Here is a 27,323-nt window from a genome sequence, read left to right as displayed (position 1 = left end):
TTTTGGTAAGTGGGGAGGAAAGAGTGACACAGCAGAAAATAAAACTAAAACTTTGAGCAAGTGCTTCTGTATTGCACAAGGTCTATTTGCAAGTCAAAATCCTTCTCTCAGCCCAGAGCACAGGTTCCTTCTTAAGGATCTAAATACTCAGCTGAGCTCTTTCTTCCTCTCTGATATCCCCAAAGGCCTTGCCTCTTGACCTGAGCCAAGCAGGGTCTGAACAGGACTAGCCTCCAGGTCACATCCCACAGCACCCCTGGATTCTGGTGTTGCAGCAGAGCTGCTCCCAGGAGTAAAGTCTGGAGGAAAGGGTTATGATTAGGGAAGCCTTGCAGCTCCTGGCAGCAAGCTGCGTCTCCCACAGCATGGCCAGTCTGGGCTCCCACAACGAAAGCAAGCCCCTAACCCATTCACGTGCAGATGTGCATGTCCAAGGGATGTTGGCCAAGCAGGGAGGAACGAGTTGTAAATACCTTGCAGAGGTATGCTGGCTCTCTTGATGGCTTTCCATGCTGACTTTTGGGCTTGATGGGCTTTTCCATGCTTTCCATGTTGGTTTGTCTCTCCCAGATAAGGAGTTCAGTGTCCGGCTGGAGACAGAGAAGCGGACATACATCGTGGGTGAGCCGGTGGAGTTTCGGTGCATCCTAGAGGCGCAGAATGTCCCTGACCGCTACTTCTCCATCTCCTGGGCTTTCAACAGCTCCCTCATTGCCAGCCTGGGACCCAATGCTGTGCCGGTGCTCAACAATGAGTTTGCCCAGCGTGAGGCCCTGGGCCAGCTCAAGGTAGCCAAAGAAAGTGACAGCGTTTTCGTATTGAAGATCTACCGCCTCCGCCTTGAGGACAGTGGCAAGTACAACTGCCGGGTCACCGAGCGGGAGAAGACCGTCACGGGGGACTTCATCGACAAGGAGAGCAAGCGGCCAAAGAACATCCCCATCACTGTCCTGCCACTCAGTAAGTAGAGACTTGCCCCTGCCCTCCTGGGGCCATTGCTCTACTGAGCAGCTATGTGGTGAAGTTGTGATGGGCCGAAACTTCGGCGGTAGGGAAGAGGGAGGATCAGAGTTTGCATGCTGTTGAGGCTTGGAATCCTAACTGGCAAGATACTTTATTTTTTGATGGGAAGGGCATGATAGAGAAGGAGAGATATGTGTTGGGTTTGTAGGTGGTAAAACGTGCCCCCACCTTGGTAATGACTTCCTTGAGTTGAAGGTATGTGTGACAGCCTCTGACTTGCTCCTCACGCTCTCTCCTTTGCTTGCTCTGCAGAGAGCTGGGTGCTCTGAAATACTCTGCAAGCATTATGGGGAGACCAGCTTGGCTTTGGTTTATCCTAAGAGCTGCTAGGCTACTGCAGGCTGTTCAGTGGCTGTTGTTCAACTGTCTTGCAAGGCAACTGTACTGAGAGAAACCAGGGTTCATGTGATCTTCAGCATGGAGCTCTGCTGAGGTCACTGTGTGTCTGCCAGCCCTCGTGAAAACAGCCCTGCCAGAGGCTTGCCTGAGTGTCTTTTGTGTTTGTCAGACCAACAGGATGAATACAAAAATAACAGGGTAAGAGGAGAGGATCCACTGATTCATTCCTTGTTTTGCTCTCTGAAACTCGGGTAGCTGTGGCATGATGAACCACGCACATGTTGCTGAGGCTGCCCTTGCAGTGGGGTTTGACCAGGCAGAGGGTAGCTGCAAGAGGATTTTGTGCAGTGTTTATCTCCTATCTCTTAGATTTCAAGGGAAATGCAGCCCTTTCCTCTAGCTTTTTTTCCCCTCCTTATTTTTCTGAAAGAAATTCCATTTCTCTTCTCTTCTACCAATATTTGGTCTCATTTGTTTGGCTTTGAAAATTACTCTAGCTGGAAATCTTGCACTGGACAGAGGTTTAAAATGTAATAGTTCTAGGCATAGCCACTTTTCAGGCAGATTTCATTCTTGCCATTTGGTTAATCACCAGCTCTAGGAACAAATATGATGATTTTTCATGGGTGCTACGTGTCCGTAACTCCGATGGGAGACAGCAGGAGTAACCAGCACTCAGTATCTCTGAAAAACCAGACATAAAGTCTTACATTTTGGGAAGCTCAGGATATGAGGGGTTTTTGATGTTACCAGACATTAATAGTTATCTCTAGTGTCACTAGCGATGGGAGTTAGAGAGAGCTTCTCCCAGAAAGGGTTGTAGGAACGGACGTGGCAAGATGGTGATCATGCTGATGTGAACTGAAAAGCCCAGGGAGCTGGAAGCTTTTTTTGGCAGAGCCGTTTGCATGTGGCACATGTTGTGGCAGCACACATTCCAAGTTCTGCTGAGATCCCATCCTGAATCTGCGACCAGAAGACACATCAATGTCTCATGAGCCATAGGCAGAGAGATTTCTCCCGGCTTTGACCTACACCTGCTTTGAGTGTGCCAGTCACCAGGAGCAGCTCGCTGCCCACAGGCTGGTTTTGGATGTGGTCACGCATGAGGTTAAGACATGCCTGGACCCAAATCCGTGGGCAGTTTCTGCACCTGGTAGAAAGCCTCTCTGGCTGGCAGCGTCCTTCTTGCAGACTGAGAAGTGGCGAGTGTGTATCATCTCCCCTGTGTATATGCGTTTCTCCCCTTAGAGACCAGCATCGCCTTGGAGATTATCAACAACGCCAGCAATGTCTTGGAGGGGGAGAGCCTGCGCTTTGGCTGCAACGTGCGCTCGGGCTTTGGGCCCCAAAGCCGCCTGTCTGTTGCCTGGCACCTGGTGGACAAGCTGAACCGGCGCAGTGAAATTGTGCGTCTGGATCGGGAGGGCACGCTGCAGCCAGGCCCCTCGTACACCGAGCGCAGCAGCTATGGGGGTATCCAAGTGGAGCAGGTCCGGCCTGGCTCCTTCACCCTGGAGATCTTCAACAGCATCAAGGCGGACGAGGGCCACTATGAGTGCCGGGTGGCGGAGTGGACACGGATGCTGGATGGGGAGTGGCAGATGGTTGGGGAGCGGCACACAGGCACCCCGGTGTCCATCACTGCTCTGGGTGAGTACTTGAGGCGCGGGGGGCCATGGGGCCGTGCTCCCTGTGTGCCAGCACCTCCCAGGAGGTCACCTGCGAACAACTGGGGCTGCTCTTGGCACTGTGGCCTTTGCTTGCCAGCACAATGGAGGTACCCAGCAGCACCCAGTAGGCTGGTGCAAAATGCCTGCATGCTCTGTTGCATCTGGGGACAAAGTCTAAGGGGTGGCTGTGGCAGGAGCAAAGCCAGGGATGGCTAAGGACAGGGGCAGTGCTTCCAGTGCCCTTCCAAGAAGAGAGGCTGCTGTCCATACAGCACTGAAGCCAAGCTATGGGCAGTGCAGTGGTGGTGCTCCATCGGCAGCCTGTGGGCATCAAAGCCTCCTACATGCCCTGAGTAAACCTTACCTCTGCTAACCAGACCAGGAGAGCAGAAAGCTGTGGCAACTGTCCAGACACCAGAAATGATGAACATCTCTGACAGCATCAGAAGTCTGATGAAGACATGGGCCAGGAATTGTCCTCACTTCCTCTGCAAGGAGGCACTGAGCTTCTGGCCTGGAACCACAACATCGTCCATGATCGAGCTGAACTAGGACCTGGAATCACTGAAGCTGGTACTCTGCTCTGCAAAAGGGCTCCTCCATTTCAAACACAATGTGACCACATTGGTTTAGGAGAGGGCAGGTAGGGCATTAGGGATTTTGGATGGATTGTGAATTACTTTGGTCCTGCTCAGGGTTTGCTATGTTAAGTTCAGGACTGGTTCCTAAAGTGCTCTGCAGGAGGCTGAAGAAGGGATGACTACTTGTATGAGGCCGCTGATTTGCAGAATGGCAGGGCTATAAACAATCAGGGAGCTCTATTGAAAGGTCGAGATAGGAATTTTTGAGTTGGTTTTTTTTTTTTGCTGTTCTCTATAGTATTAATCTTAAGCTTTGGCAAGATGTGTGAGAGACCAGACTTCAAAGTTGTATCTTATTCTGATCAAAATCTTGCTTTTTCCTCCTTTCCTGCCCTTCACTTTTGACCTTCTTGCAGAGGCTGTTCTGTCTGCAGCTAGAAATCTTTGCTATATAATTTCCAAAAGCAGGTAGGGATGTTAGTTCATATAGAACTAAAGGCAGATTCCCATCTTGTTTTAACAGCATCTTCCTCATGAGGTCAGCAGCATTTGGCCTGCTGTAAGTCAGCGTATCAGCCCTTTTCTTTGCCATTTGCAGAAGTGATGAAATTAAGCGCTGAGATTTTAAAATGTATCACTTTTACTCTTGTTAAAATATAAGATGCTCGGAATTGCCCTGCAGTACCAGAACATGTGATGGAAAGGTAGTTGCCTGTCCTCCTCTGCTTGTTCTCACAGAGAAATTGCTGGCTGTTGGGCACATAAAGTCAAGTTCTAAGAAATTCCTAGGTCCTCTTCTTATAACTAGCAAAGCTGAAGTAGATCATGAAAATTTAGTAGAGAAAATATTGAATATTGTTTTGTTACTGCTGAATTATTTTTTGCTCATCGTAATGTTTTTGAAGTATCCTGAGAAACTCAAATGGAAGGTGCTAAGAAGGAGCAAGAGAGGTTTATGGCTATAGAAATTGCTAGTAAAAAAAATGTAGTAAATTTAGTGACACTCACATTTCAAGTTAAGGTTTAATCGTTTGCCAGTCTGCAAGGATAAGAAACTCTTCAGCTGAACCAGCACAGATGATGTTCCCCCCATAAATGTTCAGACCCATAAATCTATCTACAGGGTGGCTCGGTAGCCAGAAAAGAGATGTGGTGTTGGAAGAGACCAGATGTCCCTGAACTAAGGATCTTGAGTGCCCAGTAGGGACTTCAGTCCCTGGCTGGTATGGGAAGGAGGAGGCAGGTGGGGAGGAGCAGGGGCAGGCTGCTGTGTTCTTGAAGGGAGGTCTTGCAGAAAATCTGCCCACTTCTATGCATGGCTCCTCTCCTTTTGTACCAAGTCCCGAAGGAAGAAGGACCTTTGTCTTAGCCCTAAGTGCCATGAGCATGTTGGTTGAGTCGAGGACCTGGAAAATATACCTGGCTTTCGCACAGCAGTCAAGACAAGTCCCTTCATGAAGCTTCCTTGCCCAGGCCAACTGGAAATTAAACATCACAATATCAGCTGGTCTTGGTGAAATGAAGTTGGCTTTCTAGGGCCATCGCTGGTGTGGTAGCACTCCAAGCTAGGCCCAGTAACAGGCTTGCCAGGGCTGGAGGGCTGCCGCAGGGTCTGAAGGTAAGGGCTTACATGGGAAGGAGATTCAGCAGTCCTGAGAGGACACAGCCTGGGGTCTTGCTCTCCTCCCCTGGGTAATCACTGAACATGTTACAAGAGGTTTTAATCCCAAAGACTGACCTGTTTTCTGAGTAGTCACACATCCTGGAGCTCTATCTCGGTGGTGCCATAGGGCTGCAGAGGCACTTGCCAGAAGCGTGCAGATATGGTGGTGTTCATGCTGCAGTTGGTGCAGCTCACTGCAGCAGCTCTGAGGGTTACAGTGAGCTCCTAGCTCATCTCTCAAGTTGCAATGTCAAGCCAGTGGCAAGCTGAAGCTTCATGCTGATCCACATGTTCCTGTTTCTGCTGCACGCTGACTGGGGTCTCCCCCAGTAGCAGTGGCTGGGACAGTCAGGGGAAGGAAGAAGAGCTGCCAGCCAGCATGGGACACCCCACAGAGCCTTCCAGGAAAGGAGCACTCCTTGGAGATATTGCTGGTAGAAAACAAGGTCCCTTCTAAATCTGCTGACCACACTGAAGTTATGGGAAGAAAATATTGCTCTCTGTAGCTCGGAACAAATAAGCAATGGAAGCACTCTGACCCAAAATGTAAGCCCCTCAACTAGGAATATGTTATCTTCAAGTTACTCACAGACTGCTGGTTTTAAACTTCCCTAAACAAACAAACTGCTGAGGGTAGACAAGTCAAAATGTATTGATCAGCTTGCAGAGTGGTAGAAGTGAGGATAACTGCATAAAGCCATCCTGGAGCTGTGATCTGGAAGAGAACAAAAGCTATGCTGTGTGAAGAACAGGAGCAACCAGCTTCTCTTTTAGTTGCCTTCATCCTGGGGTTTTGTAACCACTGCCACCACTCCAGAGCATGAAAGAAGGCTGCTCCTTGCTTTCCTCATCATCACCTGCAGCAACCAAGTACAGATCCGGGGGGAGGAGGGGGTTGGGGGTGATGGGACGGGACAAGGTGGAGATGCCCTGCCCGAAAGGTGGATATGAATTGTGGGGTCTGCCAGCGGTCAGACTGGTGCTGGGTAGCTGCTCTGCCTGGTGCTGCTCCCTGGTGCCGCTGCGCTGCTGTGTTTCTGTATGGGGCTTTGGCAGCCTGCAGAGGCTGGTGCTCACCTCTGGGTCTCAGGGTATCTACTCCTCTGAGTGGAAATCAGGCATGATCCTGCTGCCGCTGTAGCCAGTGCTCACGCAGGCAGTCATCACTATGCAGCAGGCACTTAAGTGTATTTTTGCCACTGCTTTTTGTGCCCACTTTGCAATTGCAAATAATAAGCCAACACAACACAAGTGCCTGATTATTCCAGGCCCACGGCTGGATGACCACGCTGTAGCTTTTGCATGCTGACAGCAGGGCCTAGCTAGGCAGGTGTCTCAAAGCCCTTCTCTCTTTCTGCAGAGGCCGGCTTTGCTGTCACAGCCATCTCCCGTACCCCTGGTGTGACCTACAACGAGTCTTTCGACCTCCAGTGCATCATCAAGCCCCACTACCCGTCGTGGGTACCGGTGTCGGTGACGTGGCGTTTCCAGCCTGCAGGCAGCACCGAGTTTCATGACCTGGTCACCTTCACACGTGATGGCGGGGTCCAGTGGGGTGATGGCTACATTGGTTTCCGGACCCGCACTGCCATCGAGAAGGCTGAGTCCAGCAACAACGTGCGCTTGAGCATCAGCAGGGCGAGCGACACAGAAGCCGGCAAGTACCAGTGTGTGGCTGAGCTCTGGAGGAAGAACTACAACAGCAGCTGGACACGGCTGGCGGACAGAACCTCCAACCTGCTGGAAATCAGGGTCCTGCGGCCAGGTGGGTGGCAAAAGTGCATGAGAGGGGCTGGGGGTATGTGCTAGTACTGTGGTAGTCTTCCTGGAGTGAGGACTGCTCTCGTGGCTGTGATTGACATCTCACACTGGTATATGGCTCGGGTAGAACTGCTCAGCTCTTCAGCTGTGGATATGTTGAAGCTCCCTTGTCCACCTCTGGGGAATTGGGTCCTCTCTTTGCTCCTTGTGTACTGTTCATGGGGTTTCCTTCTGGGAAGCAGTGTTCATGCCCAGGTTGGACAGAGCCTTAGGCGACATGGTCTAGTGCGAGGCGTCCAAGCCCATGGCCAGGGGAGTTGGAACTAGATGATCGTAATGTCCTTTCCAGCCCAAACCATTCTGTGGTTCTGTGATTCTATGACTGAAGCTCAGTTCAGTCCTTGGGCTGTTCTTGTGAAATGGAGGTGGCTTTCAGGTTGCCACCTCCATTCATCAGAGCTGACTAACCTGGGGAAGAGGGCAATGGATGGGGCAAACAGGCTGAAAGAAGAGAGGCATGCTCCCACCAAAGCCTGCATGTGTGCATGCACCATAGGTGAGGTGCTGCAGCTCTTGTCTAGGAACTTGCTGCATCTCTCACTTTGCTGGAGGCATTTTCAAAAGCAGCTAGTGATCAAAGAGCCTGACTTTCATCTCCACCAGAAACTGAGCTCTTCCCAGCTGGAAGTCACCAAGGCTATGGGTGCCCACACAGAGTTAACAATGGCTAGGTAAGAAACACCTGGCTTGGCAGGGAGAGTCAGGTAACCTGCTAGGTGCTTATGCTCTCTATACAGCCAGTGGAGAGAGTTAGATGCCTTCTGTAGGCATTGTCACTGATATTATGGTTGTGCCTTCTACTGTCCATGAAAGGTGCAAAGATCAGGGGATCTGTAGGCCATCACTGAGCTGAACAGTTTACTGCTGTCTTGGCCTTACAGCTGGAGTTGATGTTTGGAGTGAGACTTTTAACACCTTCAAGATTTGGCTCAGGTCCTTGAAGCATGGTAGTCCTCCTTTTATGTTCCTGTGCAGAGGGACTCCTTCCTAGGGTCTGTATTCTGGCTTGAGCTTTGTGTTTTCCCCCTCAGTGGCCCTTTTCATACTCTTCACCTTCCCCAGTCCTGAGCACGTCTTTCAAAAAGTCAGGAGATGCTGTGAGCTCCAGGCACCTCATGAGCTCTCCATCATCTTTTTTCCCTCTCTCCTTCCTTGCTCTCATCTCCAGGTTAATGTCCTCCTTATATCTTGATTATCCTGCCTTGTAATACAAGTTTTATTGCTCGCAAGGTCAGGTTGGTGATACTCATTATTTCAGCTTATTCCCCTAGGAAATAGCACTGACTGGCTATGGTCCCTGGAGTAATCCGCTTTTTCATTGCACCTCTCTGTGCATGCATATGTGTCTGAGACAGACAGAGAAGGAGAAATGCTTGTTAACAGCTTCCAGAAGAGAGCCTCTGTGTCACAGCTCATGGTGGTGAGGGGGACATTTAAAGGACATATAAACCATAGTATTTCAGCCAATTTGTCTCTACCAAAGTAGTAACCATCAAGTGATGCTTCAACTGAACAAATTATCTAGGTCTCCATGGTTTTTTACCTTTCCCTATCTCCCTGCTGTTCAACAAACTACTGCTACACAAATCTTAGCTGTTAGTCCAGTGAGCCTTGCATAATGTTTGTGGTTTTATGTTTCACAAGGAGGGATGGAAGACAAGTTGAGGACACCTAAGAGTGTCTCCGGCAGCATGGTTGCACTCCCACTGTTCTGTTTCCATGTCTCAGACAGCCTCTGAGAGCTGAGGTTGATGTTCTCCATGAATGCAATGCCAGCAATCATACGAGCAACTGCTGTAGTTCTCTCTGGTTTTGCAGGCTGCAGAGGGTCATGTCGTTTCTTTGCTGGATCTTTGGCTGAATAACCTCCAGAGAGGATCCAGGATAATGTGGAAGGCACCTTGGACACCTCTGAATGAATGTCCTAGAGCCCCCCCAGTGAGACCTGTGCTGATGAAGCAGGTGCTGGGTTTTAGATTAATATCCAGGGCTTCTGCAAAAAGGGTCCTCTGCAAAAATTCAAGACCCCTGAACTACTGAATACTTGAGAGTGCTGCCACTCCAATTCTGTGTCTCTCTAGTCACCTTAATCTGAGATAACTTCAGTTTGCTATCAGGTATCTTAGTCCTGGCTTTCTTCTTTCCCTTGCCACTACCTATGGATTCCTGCCTTGTCCCATATGCCAGTGAGTTTGGGGTGAGCTATCTCTGTTACCAGTCCACTAATGCACACTGTAAAGAAGTTTTGTATGAAGGTGTTTTGGTAAATTGAGCCAGTGTGTGTTTCCAGGTTGTAAGTTAATGTTGGGATTTTAGTTTCCTTTTCAACCCCTGCTCCCTCTTTGTCAGAGTGACCTTTCTATTTGACAGGTTCCAGGTGCAGATGTGGCAATCGATATATGTCAGCCTGTAAAGTGTGTTCAGGTGAGAAAGGTAAAATAGTGGCTGCCTGATTGCTTCATTAATCTCTTTGCTCTGTGAAATCCCACATCCTCAAAGGACAGGGTGCTGAAGCTTCTCCTGGTGTATCGGTTTGCTGTTTCAATGCTCAGGCCCTCTCTCCTTGGCACTCTTGCAGTGGGTAGTATTTGTAGATGTCATCCTTTCTGAGTGGTAACTGCAGAGGTGGCAGCGCTGGTCTTTAATTGCATGTATTAATGTGGCTGCACCTACGGCTTTCTCATGGCCAACAGATAATGTTGAGGAAACAGCAGAAGCTTGAAACACTCCAGTCCTGTCCTATTCCCAGTAAGAAATGAGCAGTATTTGAAACATGAAAAGCATAACTCCTGAAGGAAGGAGTGAATAAGGCAGCCAACAGCGGCATTAACCCAGTTCTGAATACAAGGTCTGTAGATGGGATGGCACAAGTGTCCTGCAAGGCATTGGGAGCCAGATTTGGCCTTTGAATGTGACATTCCTGGCATGAAGCTGTTACAAGGACTAGCAGTGTGAGGACGTATAAAAGGTGCTGGCTCTATGTGTGAGAGCTTATAGAGAATTTGAGTATCATGAGGGCACGTTGTTCATCACTTGCTCTTGAGCGAAAGCTCACCAGCAGCAGTAGAAGCATCCGAAGCTCCCTTTCATGGCTTGCTCCTTGATGTCATGTAAGCCTGCACAGCTTGGGTTGCAAAGTAGAGGGAGGTTCGTGCACAGGTAGGGCCACCCAGTCCCAGATACCTCATGTGTGCCTTGCAGGGAGAGGGACCTCACTGCTGTAGGGTGAGTGCTGGGTTTTAACTTCTGTAGGCTGGGGCAGAAATCCAGGCTGGTGCAGGGTCTGTCAGGCAGGGCTGTGGACCAGACAGGCTAGATCACCTGTGGCAGGCTCTGTTCTGGCTCTTCCTTGGATTGTGCTTCCTTTCAGGGATGGAGCAGCTGAGACAGGATGTGCTGTCTGGGGGTGATGTGCATCTGTGTGGTCTGCAGGACTCAGGCAAGGGCGGAAGACATGATGGGGACTGTGCTGCAGTCTGGACAGGCTAGGATGTCTGGGTAGGATTCTTCTGGCAAGGAGCAGATTTGTGCTGGTATATTGAATTGCTATTGCCCTTGTCCACATTTTACTGCACTACCTTTCCCCTGCAGCACAAGTGAGGGAGTGATCTGGCAGAGCTTTGAGAGCGCCTGGGGTCTGAGCACTAGGGAGTCTCTGGCAATAGCAGGATAAAGAAAAGCAGGGCTTTCACACAAGCAGGTGGTTGTGGCAACCCCCTCAGCCCTTTTCTATTCGGGCACAGACCTCTTCAACCCAACCTGCAAGGCACCCACCTCCCCATTATTCTGTGCTCTTCCTACTCCTCCGTCCTTGCATTGTCCCTCAGCCAGTTCCTTCAGGACTAATCCTTAAGCAGGAGCACTGAGAGAAGCTGCAATTGTCTCTATAAATCTGCCATCTTGCTGATGGGTTTTTGACAGTAATGAATGTGGAGGAGGAATGGGGAGGGGTGGTGGGGGATGATAACCATGCATACACGAAGGTGCTGGACTCCTCACTGATTTTTTGCAAGCTGGGCTATAGCAGATTGATTGACCTGTGAGCCGACAAGCAAACAAGGCAGTCAGGCTCTTCATTAGAGCATTAACTAGCTTCCAGGGGCTCTTCAGGAGGTGCTTCTTAAAGTTTGGTTTATTAGGAGCTGTCAGGTTGAAACCATTGTCTTGGAGAGAGAAGCTGGGAGACACTTGTGCCTGAACCTTATTTTGAGAGTGAGGTGAGCCAGAGCTGTGCTTCTCCTGAAACCCTTCACTTGGGTGGGAACACAGCACTCTGCTGCCCTTCTGCTATCCATGAGAAACCACCACTGACAGCAGTTTGGCCGCACTGGGCTGGTGGTGGCCAGTGAAATCTAAGGAGTGGAGGGCAGAGGACCCTTAGTTTTTTGTCTGAGATCCCATCTGTGGCAGCTGCAGAGAAGCTGCTCAGTATCCTGCTTGTCTTCTCTGAAGACTCAGTGAGTGGCCAAGCAGGTGATGGTTGTGACTGCACAGGGTGGGGATGAGGCAGAGAAGAATTGGAAAAACAGGCTGCTGTATGGCACACTTAATGCTGGGGGAGGAAAGCGGACAAACAATTGCCAAGACACTTGTGGAGTATAAGGAGAGGCTTTCCCTAACGAATGAAAGATACTGCTGTTAATGCCTTTCTTCTGTCTCATTTCTTGGTAATGTCTGCATGTGAGGTATCCTCTTGTGGATGGATGTGAAAAATGCCTTTTCTATGATGAGTGGCCACTGGGGTACTGAGCACACTCTTAAATGGAGGCTCAAACAAGTGTTTTCAAGGGCCACAAAATGCCCACTCTAAAACCTGACACCATTTGCCTCTGGCAGCATCCGGCAATAAAGTTGAACAAGGAAAGCTAATGAGCTGGATACAGAAGTCTGGAAACTTAAGTTTGCTGCTTTCTTGATCCCAGAGTGTTTTTTCTCTGTAGGATAGCACTGCTTCCCTGTTTTACAGCACCTGCTCCATCTGGCAGATAGTTTTACTCTTGCTTGAGTGATGAAGGAGGTCAAAAAGTGCTCAGGGGAGACAGGAGGCTGTTCATCAGCAGCTGCCACTGCGACGCAGAGCAGTTTCCTCTCCCCTGGGTGCTCACGGACTTGTGCCTTTCCCTTCAGCACTAGCGGGGCCAGACCTGCTGTTCTGATTCAGAGCTGCTGCTCTTTCCTCTTGGCTTCCAGCACACTGTAAAGACAAAATGAAGGGGTTCAGTGTTATGTGACCCAGGGTTGTTCCCTTGCATAAACCTGCATTAGAGACCTAGCTGGAGCTCTTTTTGAGGTAGCATGGGTGAGTTTGCTGCTTCTGCCTCATACCCCTGGTAGTCTCCTACCCTGCACGTTTTCTTGGGAAACTCTATCCCCACACTTGCCAGGTCTCTGGGACAGCTTCCCCACTTAGACTTGCCGCTGCCTCTTTGCCATAGTTATTTATCCCATGCTGGCACTCTGGGGTGCCTTTTCTCCACACTTAACCATCACACTCCATCCTTGTCCCTCATCTTTTCCATATACTGTCACTGTCACGCATACCTGAGAGCCTTCTCTTGCTGCTTCTGTAGTGCATAACATACCCTCTAGTCTTTGGGCACTGGTTTGTGAATACAGGTTTGAGGTGGGGTTTCTCCTGCGAGGTGTTTCCTGGCTGGCTTTGTCAAGCAAGCTGTGGAATTGGAGAGCTGTTCTACCATATCATTCAGCCAGGAAACCTGGACCAGTGCAGGTCATACGTTGGTGTGAGCTTACATTAGTGTCACTAGAGCCAAAGCACCCACCTCATGCTTGCAGGCGCTTGTCCTCATGGGGGTCTTCAACCACCCTGACATCTGTTGGAGTGACGGTACGGCCCGGCACAAGCAATCCAGGAGGTTCCTCAATTGTGTGGAAGACAAGTTCCTCCTGCAAGTAATAGAGGAGCCGACAAGGAGAGGTGCTATGCTTGACCTCGTGCTCACCAACAGGGAAGGGCTGGTTGGAAGTGTGATGCTCCAGGGCAGCCTTGGATGCAGAGATCACGAGATGGTCGAATTCGAGATCCTAAGGACAATGAGAAGAGCGTGCAGCAAGCTCACTGCCCTGGACTTCAAGAGAGCAGACTTTGGCCTCTTCAGGAATCTGCTCAGTAAGGTTCCATGGGATACAGCCCTAGAGGGCAGGGGGGCCCAAGACTGTTGGTTGATATTCAAGGATCACGTGCTCCGAGCTCAGGAGTGTTGCATCCCAACTAGAAGGAAGTGCAGGAGGAGGGCCAGGTGACCTTGGATAAGGAGTTGCTGAGGAAACTTAGAGGGAGAAAAGAGGCTTATAGAAGATGGAAGCAAGGACAGGTGGCCTGGGAAGAATACAGGGATGTTGTCTGGGAAGCTAGGGACCAGGTTAGGAAAGCTAAGGCTCAGTTAGAATTGAACTTGGCTAGGGATGTGAAGGATAGCAGGAAGGGATTCTATAGGTATGTAGCAAATAAAAGGCAGAGTAGGGACAACGTAGGCCCCCTCCAGAAGATATTGGGAGAACTGGCTACCCTGGATTTGGAGAAGGCTGAGGTTCTTAATGACTTCTTTGTCTTGGTCTTCACTGGCAAAGGCTCTGACCACATCACCCAGAAGGCAGACACAGGGACTGTGAGAATGAGGACCTTGGGCCCACTGTAGGAGAGGATCAGGTTCAAGACCATCTTAAGAACCTGAACGTGCACAAGTCCATGGGACCTGACGAAATCCATCCGCGGGTCCTGAAGGAGCTGGCGAATGAAGTTGCTAAGCCACTGGCCATCATATTTGAAAAATCATGGCAGTCAGGTGAAGTTCCCAACGACTGGAAAAAGGGAAATATAACCCCCGTTTTCAAGAAGGGGAAAATGGATGACCCGGGGAATTACAGACCAGTCAGTCTCACCTCTGTGCCTGGCAAAATCTTGGAGCAGATTCTCCTGGAAGGCATGCTAAGGCACATGAAAAACAAGGAGGCGGTTGGTGACAGCCAGCATGGCTTCACTAAGGGGAAATCCTGCCTGACCAATTTGGTGGCCTTCTATGATGGGGCTACGAAACTGATGGACAGGGGCAGAGCAGTTGACGTCATCTACCTGGACTTGTGCAAAGCCTTCGACACTGTCCCACATGACATCCTTGTCTCTAAATTGGAGAGACATCAATCTGATGGGTGGACCACTCGGTGGATAAAGAACTGGCTGGATGGCCGCACGCAAAGAGTTGTGGTCAATGGCTCAATGTCCGGCTGGAGACCGGTAACGAGTGGTGTCCCTCAGGGATCGGTGTTGGAACCGGTCTTGTTCAACATCTTGGTCAGTGACATGGACAGTGGGATTGAGTGCGCCCTCAGCAAGTTTGCCGATGACACCAAGCTGTGCGGTTCGGTTGATACGCCGAAGGGAAGGGATGCCATCCAGAGGGGCCTTGACACACTTGTGAGGTGGGCTGATGCCAACCTTATGAAGTTTAACCATGCCAAGTGCAAGGTCCTACACCTGGGTCAGAGCAATCCCAGGCACAGCTACAGGTTGGGCAGAGAAGAGAATCAGAGCAGCCCTGCAGAGAAGGACTTGGGGGTGTTGGTCAATGAGAAAATGAACATGAGCCAGCAGTGTGCGCTCGCAGCCCAGAAAGCCAACCGTATCCTGGGCTGCATCAAGAGGAGCGTGACCAGCAGGTCGAAGGAGATGATCCTGCCCCTCTACTCTGCTCTCATGAGACCTCACTTGGAGTATTGTGTGCAGTTCTGGTGTCCTCAACATCAAAAGGACATGGAACTGTTGGAACAAGTCCAGAGGAGGGCCACGAGGATGATCAGGGGACTGGAGCACCTCCCGTATGAAGAGAGGCTGAGAAAGTTGGGGCTGTTCAGCCTGGAGAAGAGAAGGCTGCGTGGAGACCTCATAGCAGCCTTCCAGTATCTGACAGGGGCCTACAAGGATGCTGGGGAGGGACTCTTCATTAGGGACTGTAGTGGTAGGACAAGGGGTAATGGGTTAAAACTTAAACAGGGAAAGTTGAGGTTAGATATAAGGAAGAAGTTGTCTGTGAGGGTCATGAGGCACTGACACAGGTTGCCCAAGGAAGTTGTGAATGCTCCATCCCTAGTAGTGTTGAAGGCCAGCTTGGACAGTCTTGGGCGACATGGTCTAGTGTATGGTGCCCCTGCCCATGGCAGGGGAGTTGGAACTGGATGATCTTAAGGTCCTTTCTAACCCTAGCTATTTTATGGTTCTGTACTGCAGGCAGTCTTGCTTTTCAGCCCCCTGACAAGACTGACAGTGCCAGGACACCTGGGCTGTATTCAGGATATGCTGCTCTGTTCAAATTAACTCTCTTCACGCTTGCTTTTTTAGGAGCCATTTTTTCACTTCAGTTTCAGAGCACGCTCTGCTTCTCCTCCTTAATATCTCCTGAGTGGTTTTCAACTCCCATTTGCAGCAGGCATACACAGAACCATGGTGTCAGCCTGTTCGCAGTCTGTGCACATGCAGCTTCTTTGATGTCGTCTTGAACATCTTTTCAACACACACTTTCGCTTCTCATTGATTTGCTGTTTGCTCTCCTTGGACTAAAATACTCTGCAGTGAACAGTACTTAGACATTGTCCAGCTCTAAAGCTTTGTGCATCCCTGATGTCCTTGAAGACTTCAAAAGCAGAGTCAGCAGGGACATCCCTTGGGGGAGAGGAAGCACTAGTGATGAGTGGGTTTCCAGCCAGGCATTGACCACCGTTCTCCTTCCCCAGCCTGTGTATGGAGCCCCAGCCCCTCGGCTGTCATGCTGGTCTCTGCAGGGTGAGAGGCCTCGGAGTCAGCAGGCTCAGTGCTGCAGCAACATGTTTTTTCTCTTGCTGCATCCTCAGCCCTCCAGTCAGAGTGGTACCCAGACAGGTATCCTTCCCAAAATGCCCGAGCAGCAGCTTCAGCTGTCTGTCCTTATGCCTGGAACCTTATGCTTCCATATGGCTTTTCCTGGGATGAGAAACTATTCTGTGTAAGTCCTTCGCACAGCCAGGCTATGTCCTGTTTTGAGAGCAATGCTGAAAAGCAGGCAGAGAGATGGCCCAGTCCAAATTACTCTTAAGTCCCCTGCCTCTTGCCTTTGTGAGCATTGGCTTGACTGATGGTCTGGGAATGGGACACAATGGCTTTGCTTTTCAACAATGCAGCAGTGACCTGCATAGCCAGGTAGTGCAACAATGCCAACATAAAGGGAGCAATTTCAGTAAAACAAATCCAGCCATTTCTTCTCATGGTGATTTTATCTTGTGAGATTAATAACGCTGTGTCAGAAGAATAAACAAGGACAATTTTTATCTGAATGCTTTTCCAGAACATAGGATTCATAAAGGGCTGAGTATTGTGGGGTTTCTACCTGTATTGACATTGGTGAAAAACTAAATTCCTGGGTTCACTGAACCTGAGATCTTCTTCCTTAGAGCAAAATGGCAGGCTCCAGACATGCTGAACCTATGATTCAGGGTCTTTTTATTTAAACATGTATAATGGAAGTTGGCTCCCAGGGCCATCTTACTTGCTTAAAAAGGAATTTGGGATGCTGTTACAGAAAATATTTTCCCTGTCCCATGTAACAGAGAAGCAGGGAGTGCAGAGTGACAAATCTGTAGCCCATCCTGCTGTAATACTTTCTTGGTCCATAAGAAGGTCAAGACAAATTTCTTAAGCAACAACAGATGGCTCATTTCACTTGGTTGGTCTTCCACACAGAAGTTGAATGCGCTGATTACAAAGGCAGTAGCATCATGAGTATTTTGAGTGCAGGTAGAGCTGATCTAGTGCTTGGTTTCACAGAAGAAATTGATCCTCATCCCTGACACATGCTGCTGGCTGCATGGTCCTTGTGCCAGTGTTGATGCCACTGTGTACCAGCTCAGTTTACTAAGCCTGCAGAAAATTAAGGTGGTGGAAGAGGATAATTAAAGGTGAGTAGAGTGCTTTGGATGGATGCAGTTGTGTCCTTTTCAGGGGACTTCATCTTTGCACAGAGGGCAGCACTGACGACCTGGGCTTATCAGGGCTGGTGTGGGCAGTGTCCAAAACACCTCATGATCCTGCCTGGGGGCTGTCTGGAGAGCTTGCTCTCTGGATGGCAAGAAAATGGCATTTGCTGTCACACTCAGCATCTCATCTCTCTCTGCCTTGCAGCCAGCTTTTCAGCAGTAGCTGCAGGAAACTCTCAAATGAAATACAATACATGCAGAAGTCAGCCATGCGCTACAGAGCGCAGTTGTACTCTTAGTGTGCACCTACGCAAACTTCTCAAATATGTTTCTGGCAGCCTGCTAGGAGGTTGAGCCAGCCTCCGGAACAGCATGGGAGTTTGTGTGTGGTGCTGCGGTGTGTGTGAGAACTTGCTCTTCAGGTACATTTAATTACTTTTTTTTTCTCCCTAATTGATGGAACGTTCCTTTGTTTGAAATCTTTCTGATGAGGACTTGATTAAATATCTCAGTATGTTACTTTGTTTTCTTTCTTCATCCTCATTGGCTCTGGCTTGGTACTGAATTTATCTTCCAGTGATCCTATCTCCATATTTTAATTTACAAGTGATCAGTGAGCTGTATATTGTTTTCTGACAGCAGGCACAACTCATGCTAGAAATCTTTTATTCCTCCCTCCCCTCCTCTCCTGCAGAACTTTTTCGTTCATTTTATTGGCAGGAAGGTTTCTGGTTTTAGTTTTGTAGGGCATTCTGCTTTGGGGTAGATTTGTTTCTTTCTGTTCTTTAGAGAGACATGGTTTCTCTTTCTTGGGGAAGTCCTTGCTTTTCCCAGGCTAGCAGCACATCACAGATGGAGATCTCTGGCTTATCCATGACCAGACCTCGGAGGCTGTGGACTTTCCAGCTTTCTTCATCCCTGAAGCTACACACTTGGCCTTTTCCATATATGCTCAAGAATGTATGGCTTCTGGGCTTAGAATAGACTTTCTGGGTCACATATGCATGCCTCCCCGAGGCCACACTTGGTTACCTGTAGTTTATTAGCTGCTCCAGAGACTCCGGCATGGCGTGGCTGGTAATCCCATGGCTGAGCAGATGTCCTTGTCACTGCCTGCATGCAGTCTTCACACCACAGCATGAGGCATGCAGCGATGGACTTGACCTGCTACCTATGTGTTTGGTAGGTCAGCTGTCTTGACTGTGCTGCTTTTGGGAGTGGGGGGGCACCAGGCTGTTTGTCAGTAGGTTTGGATGATGTGGTGCTCACCTTCTATAGGGCTGGAGCCAGGAAGGGTACAGCAGAGAAGGCAGGTCCACCTCAGGGTTTGAGGGGCGATGCCTGTTCTGTTTTGCCACAGCACCCTGTGACAGCATTTTGAGTACATCATGCTGCACTTCCCCAAGCTACAGTAACACAGTGAGCTTCAGGGCACGAGCCAGTGCTTGGGGCTGAATTCAGGGCTGGGCTTTTGGTATAGGTGGTGGTCACCATGGATGTGCACGGGTATTTAAGTGCTGAGCGCATCTTGCTGCAGCAGCAGGCTGTGAGGATGGGGCACACCTGTGTCTGATGGGCTGTGGACCTTGCAGCAACTTGCTGAAATGCAGGTCACTTGGTTTATTCCTGGCCTCTTTCTGTCTCTGAGAGGAGGTGAGTCACACCAGCTCCTAGGCTTGCTCCTGGGGCTGGGAGCACCCACCAGTCCATGCTGCAAGAAACACTTTGCAGCATCATACAAAGAACAGTAAATGTGGGCAGAAGTGTCATGTAGCTGGTATTTAGCAAAGCATGAGCGGTACTTGCAGGCAGGCTAAAGCTTCTCAGATCCCAGGGAAGAGGAGTAGCATTTCAGTGGCTCCCAGGGTGATGCCAAGGGGCATGGTAAGGGCGGGTGAAGGCGTGCCAGCTCCTTCCCACTCTGCACAGGGTCTCTGCCCTGGCACAGCCCTCTGTATCAGAAAGGAGGAGCATGGAGAAGTGAGGATTTAGCTGTACAAAATTAGTAGGCTAGAGTGATTTCAGGAAGACCTGCAAGAGGTGGGAGAGCTCCAGGTGTGGATCTCTGGTGCTGCTGCAGACAGACATATATTTTCTTTTTTTTTTTTTTTTGCATATCCAACCTAGAGCAGCATATTTGCAACCTAGACATGAGCAGTTTGGGGGCTGTAGAAACTTGGCGTTGTTCTGAAACCAGCACTCCTGAAGGTCAAGATGGTAAATTAGTGTTCAAAGGCTCTCTGCCTGCTTGGGAGGGGGCAGCAGCTGAGCCTTCCTGAGGAAAGGGTTAACACTCTCTGCTTCCCATGGAGCTGCTCTCTCAGTAATTCAATCATGTCAGCCTGTTTGCAGGCAATAATTCATTGTTATAGGAACACTACAGTAAAGTGACAAGTTAATAATGGCAGTAATAATGGCAGGCAAAGTCTAATGCTATTTCCCTTTTCCCTGCTCCTGTTACACCAGCAGCCTCCCATGTTGGCTAATGCAGTTTGCAGCTTTGCTAATCCAGTTTCAGAAGGAATTGCATTCTGTTAAAAAGAGAATAGCAGGAGTCGGGAGCTGCGCTGCCATGTTCCTGCCATCTCGGGGGAGACCGCCCAGCGCTTGGAAGTCTCTGTCTTTACTTTGCAGTGATTTCTATGCCAGATAAGCAAAGTCCTCCTAGGAGCATCTCATCCTCCCTTCTATGAATGCCATTCTTTTCTGAAAGGGCTCATACATCTTTCCCTTTTGAACATGGTTTGCTTTCAGCTAACCTAGTAACCTGAATCACCCACCCCTTGTCACACTGAGTCAGAAGGCTAGTGTGTACTTGCTTGATTCCCATTGCCCCATTTCTCTACGGTCATTAACATGGGTGTCCTTGCAACTTGTGGAGGTGGAGGAGGCTCTTCAGCCCTGCTTTGTGGAAGGGAGAAGGGCTGGCAGAGTGTTAGGGCATGTCTAAGTCTGTTGCAGGGCAGTGACCTACACACAGGTCTCTCAAATACCAGGTGAACATCACCCAAGAGGAATTTGGGCACTAAGTGCTTTTCAGGCCCTAGCAAGGAAAATGATGAGACATGTCTGGGTTGTGACTGCAGGCTGAGGAGTCAGGTGAGTTTGCGCCAAAAGCCCAGTCAGTGTCCTTCAGGATACTGGAGAGATAGAAGTTCCTTGCAGGAAGTCACCTTGGGTCTGTGCTCCTGGAAATGAGTCACTCCTGACCAGCCTGATAAACCCCATGTCTGGTGTTAAACTGGGGCTGGGTTCAGGTTGGGTTGGCCTTGTTTCTGCTCACACCCCCCACATATACACACCTCAGTGAAAATCCCAGTGGAGGCTTTTAAAAGTAGGACATTTCCCAGGAAAACTTTTTGCAACACTTCATCAGTTCTCTCCAGGCAAGAGAATCTTCTGGAGGAGCTTTCCCCAGAGAGCATCAGCCTGCAAAGTGGGACAGTGCCTCCCCGCTGTGGTGAGAGGGCTCCCCAGGGGCTCTATGGGCTGCAGGGTTTTCTATGGGGCTGTTTGGGAGGAAGGCATCTTCAGCTGCAATTAGACATTGTCATTCCCAGGACTTGGTAACAGTGGCTCCCAGGTGGGAAGTAAATTCCCACTGTTGTATTTTCTTGCTGTCTACAAGGGAAGATGATGTAAGAAGTCTGAAATACAGCACGTTTTCATCGCAGAACTTTAAGGTACAGATTGCAAAGTGCTTTGATAAAGGTAAGTGTTGTAACCCCTGCTTGATAATTAGGAAACAGAGGGCAGGGAGCCAGGTGGCTTCACCATTGCAGCGAGTCAGCAGAAAAGCTGTGAATCACATCACTGCCTCTCATGACTGCTTTCCCTTCCCCCGATTATTTGTACAACTGTGCTTACCACATGTCCAACTTGAGGAGACTGATTGCCTGCTTGATGGTGTATGGAAAACTGCTACCGTATATACCAGCTTGGAGAGCACCTAGCCATGTAGTAGCCTGCTGTGGTTGTAAGGTGGTGTCTGACCTGGCCCCCAGCCCAGAGGTGCAAGCTTTGAAGACCAGGGACTGCCACAGGTATCCTGAGACCGTGTGTGTCTTCTGATGTCTTCTGTCCTGTGCTGCCTGCAGGGCCCCTGCCCGGGCACCGCTGAAGAGTTCAGTGCCTGTACTTGTTCTTCACAGAGCCTGCGCTGCTTCACAGGGGCTGCTAGACCAGGGTAGCTTAAAAAAAGAGAAGAAATATGAGGATTGTTATCATGACTTGTTGCCAGTGTAAATTGAAAGCCCTTAATAGCGTACGTAGGGCCAATTATAGTACATCAAGGTATGATATCATCTTTACTGGCACACCCCAGGGAGCCAGGGGACGTCGTGGCAACAGGATTATGGTTTGCAGATGATGTGCATGATAACTTCACCTAGATACATGCACCTGTTTCCCTCACTAAGCAGATGTTCAGGAGGCTGTTAAGAGAACATCAGTCTCTTGACAGTGCAGCAGAAAGTGCCACGTAGCCATGCCTGTTCACATCATTGTGCCCACCACCTCCGCTGCCTGACAGAGGGCTGAAGCAGCTCTGCCCAGGCACACCGGAGCCCCAGCCCCTGGAGCAGAACACATCAGTTCAGCATTTGAAGGCCAAGCCCTTTCCTGGCTCTCTGCCCAGGCAAATCCCTAAGCTAGGAAAGGGAGTTTCCCTGTGTCAGAAGGGCAAGGTTTGGCTGGCTCAGTGCCTGGGGTCTTGCAACCTCACTCATGCACCAGCAGCTACAATCATTTCCATGTCATGGCAGGCATCTTTAAACATGACCTGGCAAGTTGCATGGGGCACGGAGAGACCCACCCTGTGCTAGAGTAGACTTACTACCAGGTTGGAAAGAGTGTTGTATTGTACCATTACCCTCACCATCACCCTGGACCACCAACTTCAGGATTATTTCTCCCCTCTCCTTTTTAAATCATTTTACCCAAATGCAAAATGAGCCTTTTGGATTAGTTTGCGTATCTGTGAATGATGGCTGATGATCATCCCTGTGGGAAGGCAGAAGCACAAGCTGCCTCAGAAAGCTTCCCATGTCTTAACCAGACTGTGGCAAAGGATCTCTCCCCTGCATGAGCCTGAAAACCCAGCTGTAGCCCAAAGGTGAAGCTGCCCCAAGGTAACCTGTGTGCCACAGTGCTTCCAACTCAGCAGTTTTCAGCCTGTGGTCTGTAAAAGCTGTGAATTATTTCTATAGGATCTACAAAAGGTAATGAAGAAGAGGTAGGTATGCATTTGCTATGAGGAGCCAGTGCCTGGGCAGGAAAGCATTTGGTGTTCACAGACTGGAAAAGACTGAGAATGTCCTCTCTAATTCTGTGGGAGGGAAACAAAATCTGCACTTGCATCTTCCATGGTGTGCCTCCGTTAGGAAAATAAGTCATGTTAGATGAGAAGTGCATTGGCAGGAGTGTCGTTACCTATTCCAGATACCTCTAATCTAGGGGAAACTCCACACATAGTGTAGGAACCTCTGCAAGTGTGTGCAGTCTAGCAAAGGGAAGACCTGTAATTCCCTGCCAGGACCTGCTGCTCCAGCTGGCAGCAAGCAGGAGAAGTGATCATGTCATCAAGATTTGGAGGGTCTCTGTACATGAGTACACAAATTCCTGGATGCTGGCTGCAGTGGCTGCCAAGGAAGGCTTGGAGAGCTGGGGGCTTTAAGATCTCATTTTTGCCATAGTTAAGATTTCTTCCCCATCACCCTCACCCCCACAATAGAAGACATCTTCCCAAGTGTCAAATGGAAGCAGGAAGAGCTGCACGGAGGCCATCCAAGAGCTCATGGATGATCTCAGGGATCCATGCACAGCAAGAATTGCCATGATTATGGTGTGGGAACAAGCTTTCACTGCTTCAGTGAAATACATCTGTCACGTGTGAGGTGCAGGTCTGCTGCCCCAAACACTAGGCTTAAAATTAGTCCATGCCCATCCTCCTTGTTTTCATCTCCTGGAGTTGCCATGATTTGGGAAGAGCACTGGAAGGGGTGCTTGTGTCTCAGCTGCTCTGTGCATACCCTGGCTTTGTCTGTGTGTGCGTTGATATTGAGCAACCTCACCACACACTGCATGTGTATATACTGCATTTTAATAGATATAGGACTACTGACTTAACATACATGGTTGCTATAGTAACAGAGGTTTCCTTAGTAACGGTTGCAGAAAATAATCTGGTACCAATTAAAAATAAACTGTTTGGAAAGGGGGCTGGGGGAGAAAGGAAACTGCTGAGAATCACCTTCCACTTTATTGGTTCATCTCCCAGGGACTTGGAAGATTGATTAATGCTCAAAATAACCTTTCTTAACCAGTGGTGAGCTGAAAAGGTGCGATGAGTGTGGGTGCGGTGGCTAAAGCTGCTGTCCTGGATGAAACAAAGGGGAAAGAGCGTGTCTAGGGTATGGCAGAAATACAACAGGGTGATGCTAAATCTCTCCATTAGGTTGAAGTCTTCAGAGTGGAAAAACAAGGGACTTTTTCCCTTCTTCCCTCTGTCCACTCTCTGTGTGCCATACCCCTTACACAGACATTGGGTCTTTATTAGCATACTAATTAAAGCCCACGGGCAATCAATTTAACAGGATGCCTATCTCATATGCTGTCTTAGAGCAGAACTTGTCACTGTGACGGGAGTTTGTCCCTCCCATTTGAAGTTGTTTGCCTGTGCCCATCCTGTCGCTTGTCTCTGTCACTCATTGCTTGTACTGACAGGCATCTGAGACCCTGGGCCCAAGGGGAGCTGGAAGCAAAGCCGGGATGCAAAGTGAGGAGCCCATGTGTCGGTGAGAGAGAGGAGACAGCATTGCTTCCTCGCAAACGGAGGATGCGTGGGTTGGGTTTCCAGAGTGTGGATGTGCACAGCTCCCCTGGCAGCCTGCAACTGTTTGTGCCTGTGGTGCCACACTTGTGTTGTGCCACTTGTGCCCAGGGCGCCCGCTATGTTAAGAGAATCACCAGTTGTCAGCAGAATCCCTTCGCTCTGCAACAGGAGAGCATGCCCCCTTTCAGAGGGGAGCTGCCGTGCGAGGGGAGGTGAAGGAGGAGAGGCAGTGTGTTTTGCCAGGAGCTGCTCCTCTCCTCCGGTCTGTAGCCAGCAGCGCTCCCAGGCAGGCCAAGCACAGGTGTCACAGGAGGGCGCTTCGTGTCCTCCCTCTCAGACTGGAATGCCCTGGATCAACGGCTTGGGTGACAGGCGCAGCCTGAGCACGCACAGTGGAGGCTTCATCTGCTCCTGCAGGGAGAGAGGAATGGGAAAACCAGTGTGGCACTCTTCGTGCAGGGACAAGAGCCAGTGACGCCGCTTTGTCATCCTCGACACTGTGACTGGTTAGCTACCCATGTGGGAACCACAGTTGCTCTTGGGAAGCCAGGGTAGGTGATACACCTGTATCTTGTCCTGGAGCAGTCTGTGCTATACCTGGAGCCAGATTTCCTGGCTGCTGGAGCTTGCTCCCTGCTGATCCCTTCCAGTCTGGTGCGTGCTGTTCTTTGCTAATTGTACCCATGTTTGGTCCCCTAGCTACTGCATGTCTGTGGGTTACACGTCACTGACATGGTTGGCGTGTGACAGCAGTACAGTCTCATTTAATTCACCCTTCTTGGAGATGGTTTTCTTTGTTGACCAGTTTCTCTGTTCAGCAGTTTATTGCTCTGAGGTGCAAGTGATATGATTTCTCCATTAAAAAAAAACATTGAATATGGGTGTAGTCTTCTTGCTAGATTTGGTGCCTTAGATCACAGTGAATTAAGAAAGGGAGTCTTTTAAATGTCAAACTGTGAAAAGGCAGCCTCTTGCTTAGGGACATGGTGGGAGCATCTGCAAGTAGAGCCAGGGGTGAAAGAAGAGAGATTTGGTAGGAGAACATTGTCTTAAAGGTACAGGTAAGACCCAAGCAAGAGCTGCCATGCCTGTAGTTGGGGCAGGGCTCTGTGGTCCTCCCCAGATCAGTTCAGTTTCTTTTCCATGTTAGTGACCCACCTCTCCTCATCCTTCCCTGTTCTTCCCTTGCAGTGACCAAGCTACAGGTGAGCAAGTCAAAGCGGAGCATCACTCTGGTGGAGAACCGTCCCATCCCACTCAACTGCTCAGTGAAGTCCCAGACCAGCCCTGACTCACACTTTGCTGTGCTGTGGTATGTCCACAAGCCCTCCGATGCCGATGGCAAGCTCATCCTGAAGACCACCCATAGCTCAGCCTTTGAGTATGGCACCTACGCAGAGGAGGAGGGGCTGCGGGGCCGGCTGCAGTTCGAGCGCTCAGCGTCAGGAGGGCTCTTCAGCCTGACGGTGCAGCGGGCAGAGGTCAGAGACAGCGGCAGCTACTACTGCCACGTGGAGGAGTGGCTGCTCAGCCCCAACCACGCCTGGTACAAGCTGGCAGAGGAGGTGTCGGGGCGAACAGAGGTCACCGTCAAGCAGCCAGGTACCATGTGGGGTCCTCTTGGACCTTGCTGTTGTGCAGGGCTCATGAGCTTGGCAAGCTTTTCTGGGGAAACAGGGATGCTCTGCACTTCTTTCCACTACAGCCTTGTCACCCCCTCCTTGCATCCTCATGCCTGCATAATTCCTGCACAAAGAGGGATGTTTTCCCCCTCTGACGAGCCCCTTCTCCATTTAGGCTGGGTTGGCATGCATTTGAGTGTCCCCACATCAGGGTTGGCCATCCCCCATGATCTATAGGGCTGCTGTGTCCAGCCAGGTTTCTTTATCCTCAAGAGCATCACGTAGCAAGAGTGTCGACTAGCGACCTAGTGAGAGAGAACTGGCGTGTGCCTACCTGAGAAAGCATTTTATGCTTTGCACACAGTTTAATTTTACTCCGTGCCTGTATCCTGGCAGGCTCAGGGAGCCTTGTCTCTTTTCCCTCTGTGCTGTGCGCATGACATGTAATGAGTTTAATGAGGTGGGGAGCTGGCTGCCAGGAAAGGAGAAATCTGCTCTGCTAGTGTTTTCCTTGACAATGGACATCACTGGTAAAGGTGGGCTGATGGAGGAGCATTTTTAGTGCCCACAAGCCCCCACAAAGCTGGGGACAGGGCTGCTCACTGCTGGTCCCAGCTCCTCATTTCTGTGAGATGGCTGTGGAGTTGTTAGGGAGGAGGGATCTGTGATCTGTCCCCTCCTTTGCATCACCTGCCTCTCTCTGGGAAGTCCAGTGTGGGTCGCTGCAGAGGCTGTACCAGGGAAGTCCAGACTGCCCGTGGAAAGAAGTCATGAAGGAGTTACGAGTGACACATCATTTCGCATAAAAAGGCTGATTGCAGTCACCCACCCTCCACCCTTCATGTATCAATGAAATTGTGGAATGAAAATCAGGGGAATTCCCAAGACAGCAGAACACCATGGCTGACTTTGCCCTCCTGCCACTTCTCATTTTCCAGTGGTGGTTCCCTATAACGAGCCACCCACCCTCTGACTTATTTCTGTTTTCCCACAACAGGAGGGCTTACTGGTTGGGGTGTGACCAGGCTACTGCCCTGCCGCAGGAGGAGGGTGAGAAAAGACTGAGGTGTGACCTCTCCACAAGGTGTCTGCACTTAGGACCCCCCAGGTGTTACTGGGAGATTGTGGGTTTCCAGTTCCTTGTGCTGAATGAGGCATTGTTGGTGGTTAGCCTGAGATTTTCAGAAGACCCTAAAAAACACAAATCCCATTTTCTCTTCCTCTTCTTATGTTTGGTTTTGGGTTTTTTCCCCCATGGATTTTTTTTTTCCTTCCCTTCCTCATTTCTTTCATCACACCCCAGGACTATGGCCATGCAAGAAGTTTTTGTGGGGAGACAAAGGATCCCTTGCAGCCCTGAGTCACCTTGCATTTCTCATGGCCTTTTCCCACAGATAACCGCCTGCAGGTGAACCAGACCCACAAGAACATCACGGTGCTGGAGAACCAGTGGGTGACCCTGGAGTGCGTGGTCAGCAACCGGACCAGCCCCTCATCGCAGCTCTCAGTGGAGTGGTACGTGTGGCGGCCAGGCCACCCAGAGAAGGAGGTGGTGGCCCGGCTGAGCCGGCAGAGCATCCTGCGCTACGGGGACCTGGCGGCACTGGGCAACTTGCGGAGCCGGCTGCACCTGGAGAGCCCATCCCCGGGTCTCTACCTCCTCTCCATCCAAAACGCCACTGTGCGGGACAGCGGAGCCTATGATTGCCGTGTGGAGGAGTGGCTCCTCGACCCCAGCGACCGCTGGTACAAGCGGGCAGAGGACCTCTCCGGACTCATCACTCTCACTGTCAAGCAGCCAGGTGA

General features: G+C 50.1%; 1 protein-coding gene across 1 annotated transcript in view; it reads left to right on the top strand.

The window, feature by feature from the left end:
- Positions 1-27,323, top strand: part of IGSF3 (immunoglobulin superfamily member 3) — a gene marked incomplete at its 5' end in the record, with an annotated part of 102,582 nt that overhangs the window by 69,465 nt on the left and 5,794 nt on the right. The window contains 5 exons of the mRNA XM_080612630.1: positions 571-960; positions 2,614-3,015; positions 6,640-7,044; positions 25,087-25,497; positions 26,912-27,319. Coding sequence (XP_080468756.1) covers positions 571-960; positions 2,614-3,015; positions 6,640-7,044; positions 25,087-25,497; positions 26,912-27,319 — 2,016 coding nt within the window. The remainder of the gene's footprint in view (positions 1-570; positions 961-2,613; positions 3,016-6,639; positions 7,045-25,086; positions 25,498-26,911; positions 27,320-27,323) is intronic.

This window comes from Psittacula echo, assembly GCF_963264785.1.
Source record: "Psittacula echo genome assembly, chromosome: 3".
Classification (NCBI taxonomy): domain Eukaryota; kingdom Metazoa; phylum Chordata; class Aves; order Psittaciformes; family Psittacidae; genus Psittacula; species Psittacula echo.
The sequence above is the reverse complement of the archived record's forward strand: the minus strand, read 5'-3'. Positions and strand labels throughout refer to the sequence as shown.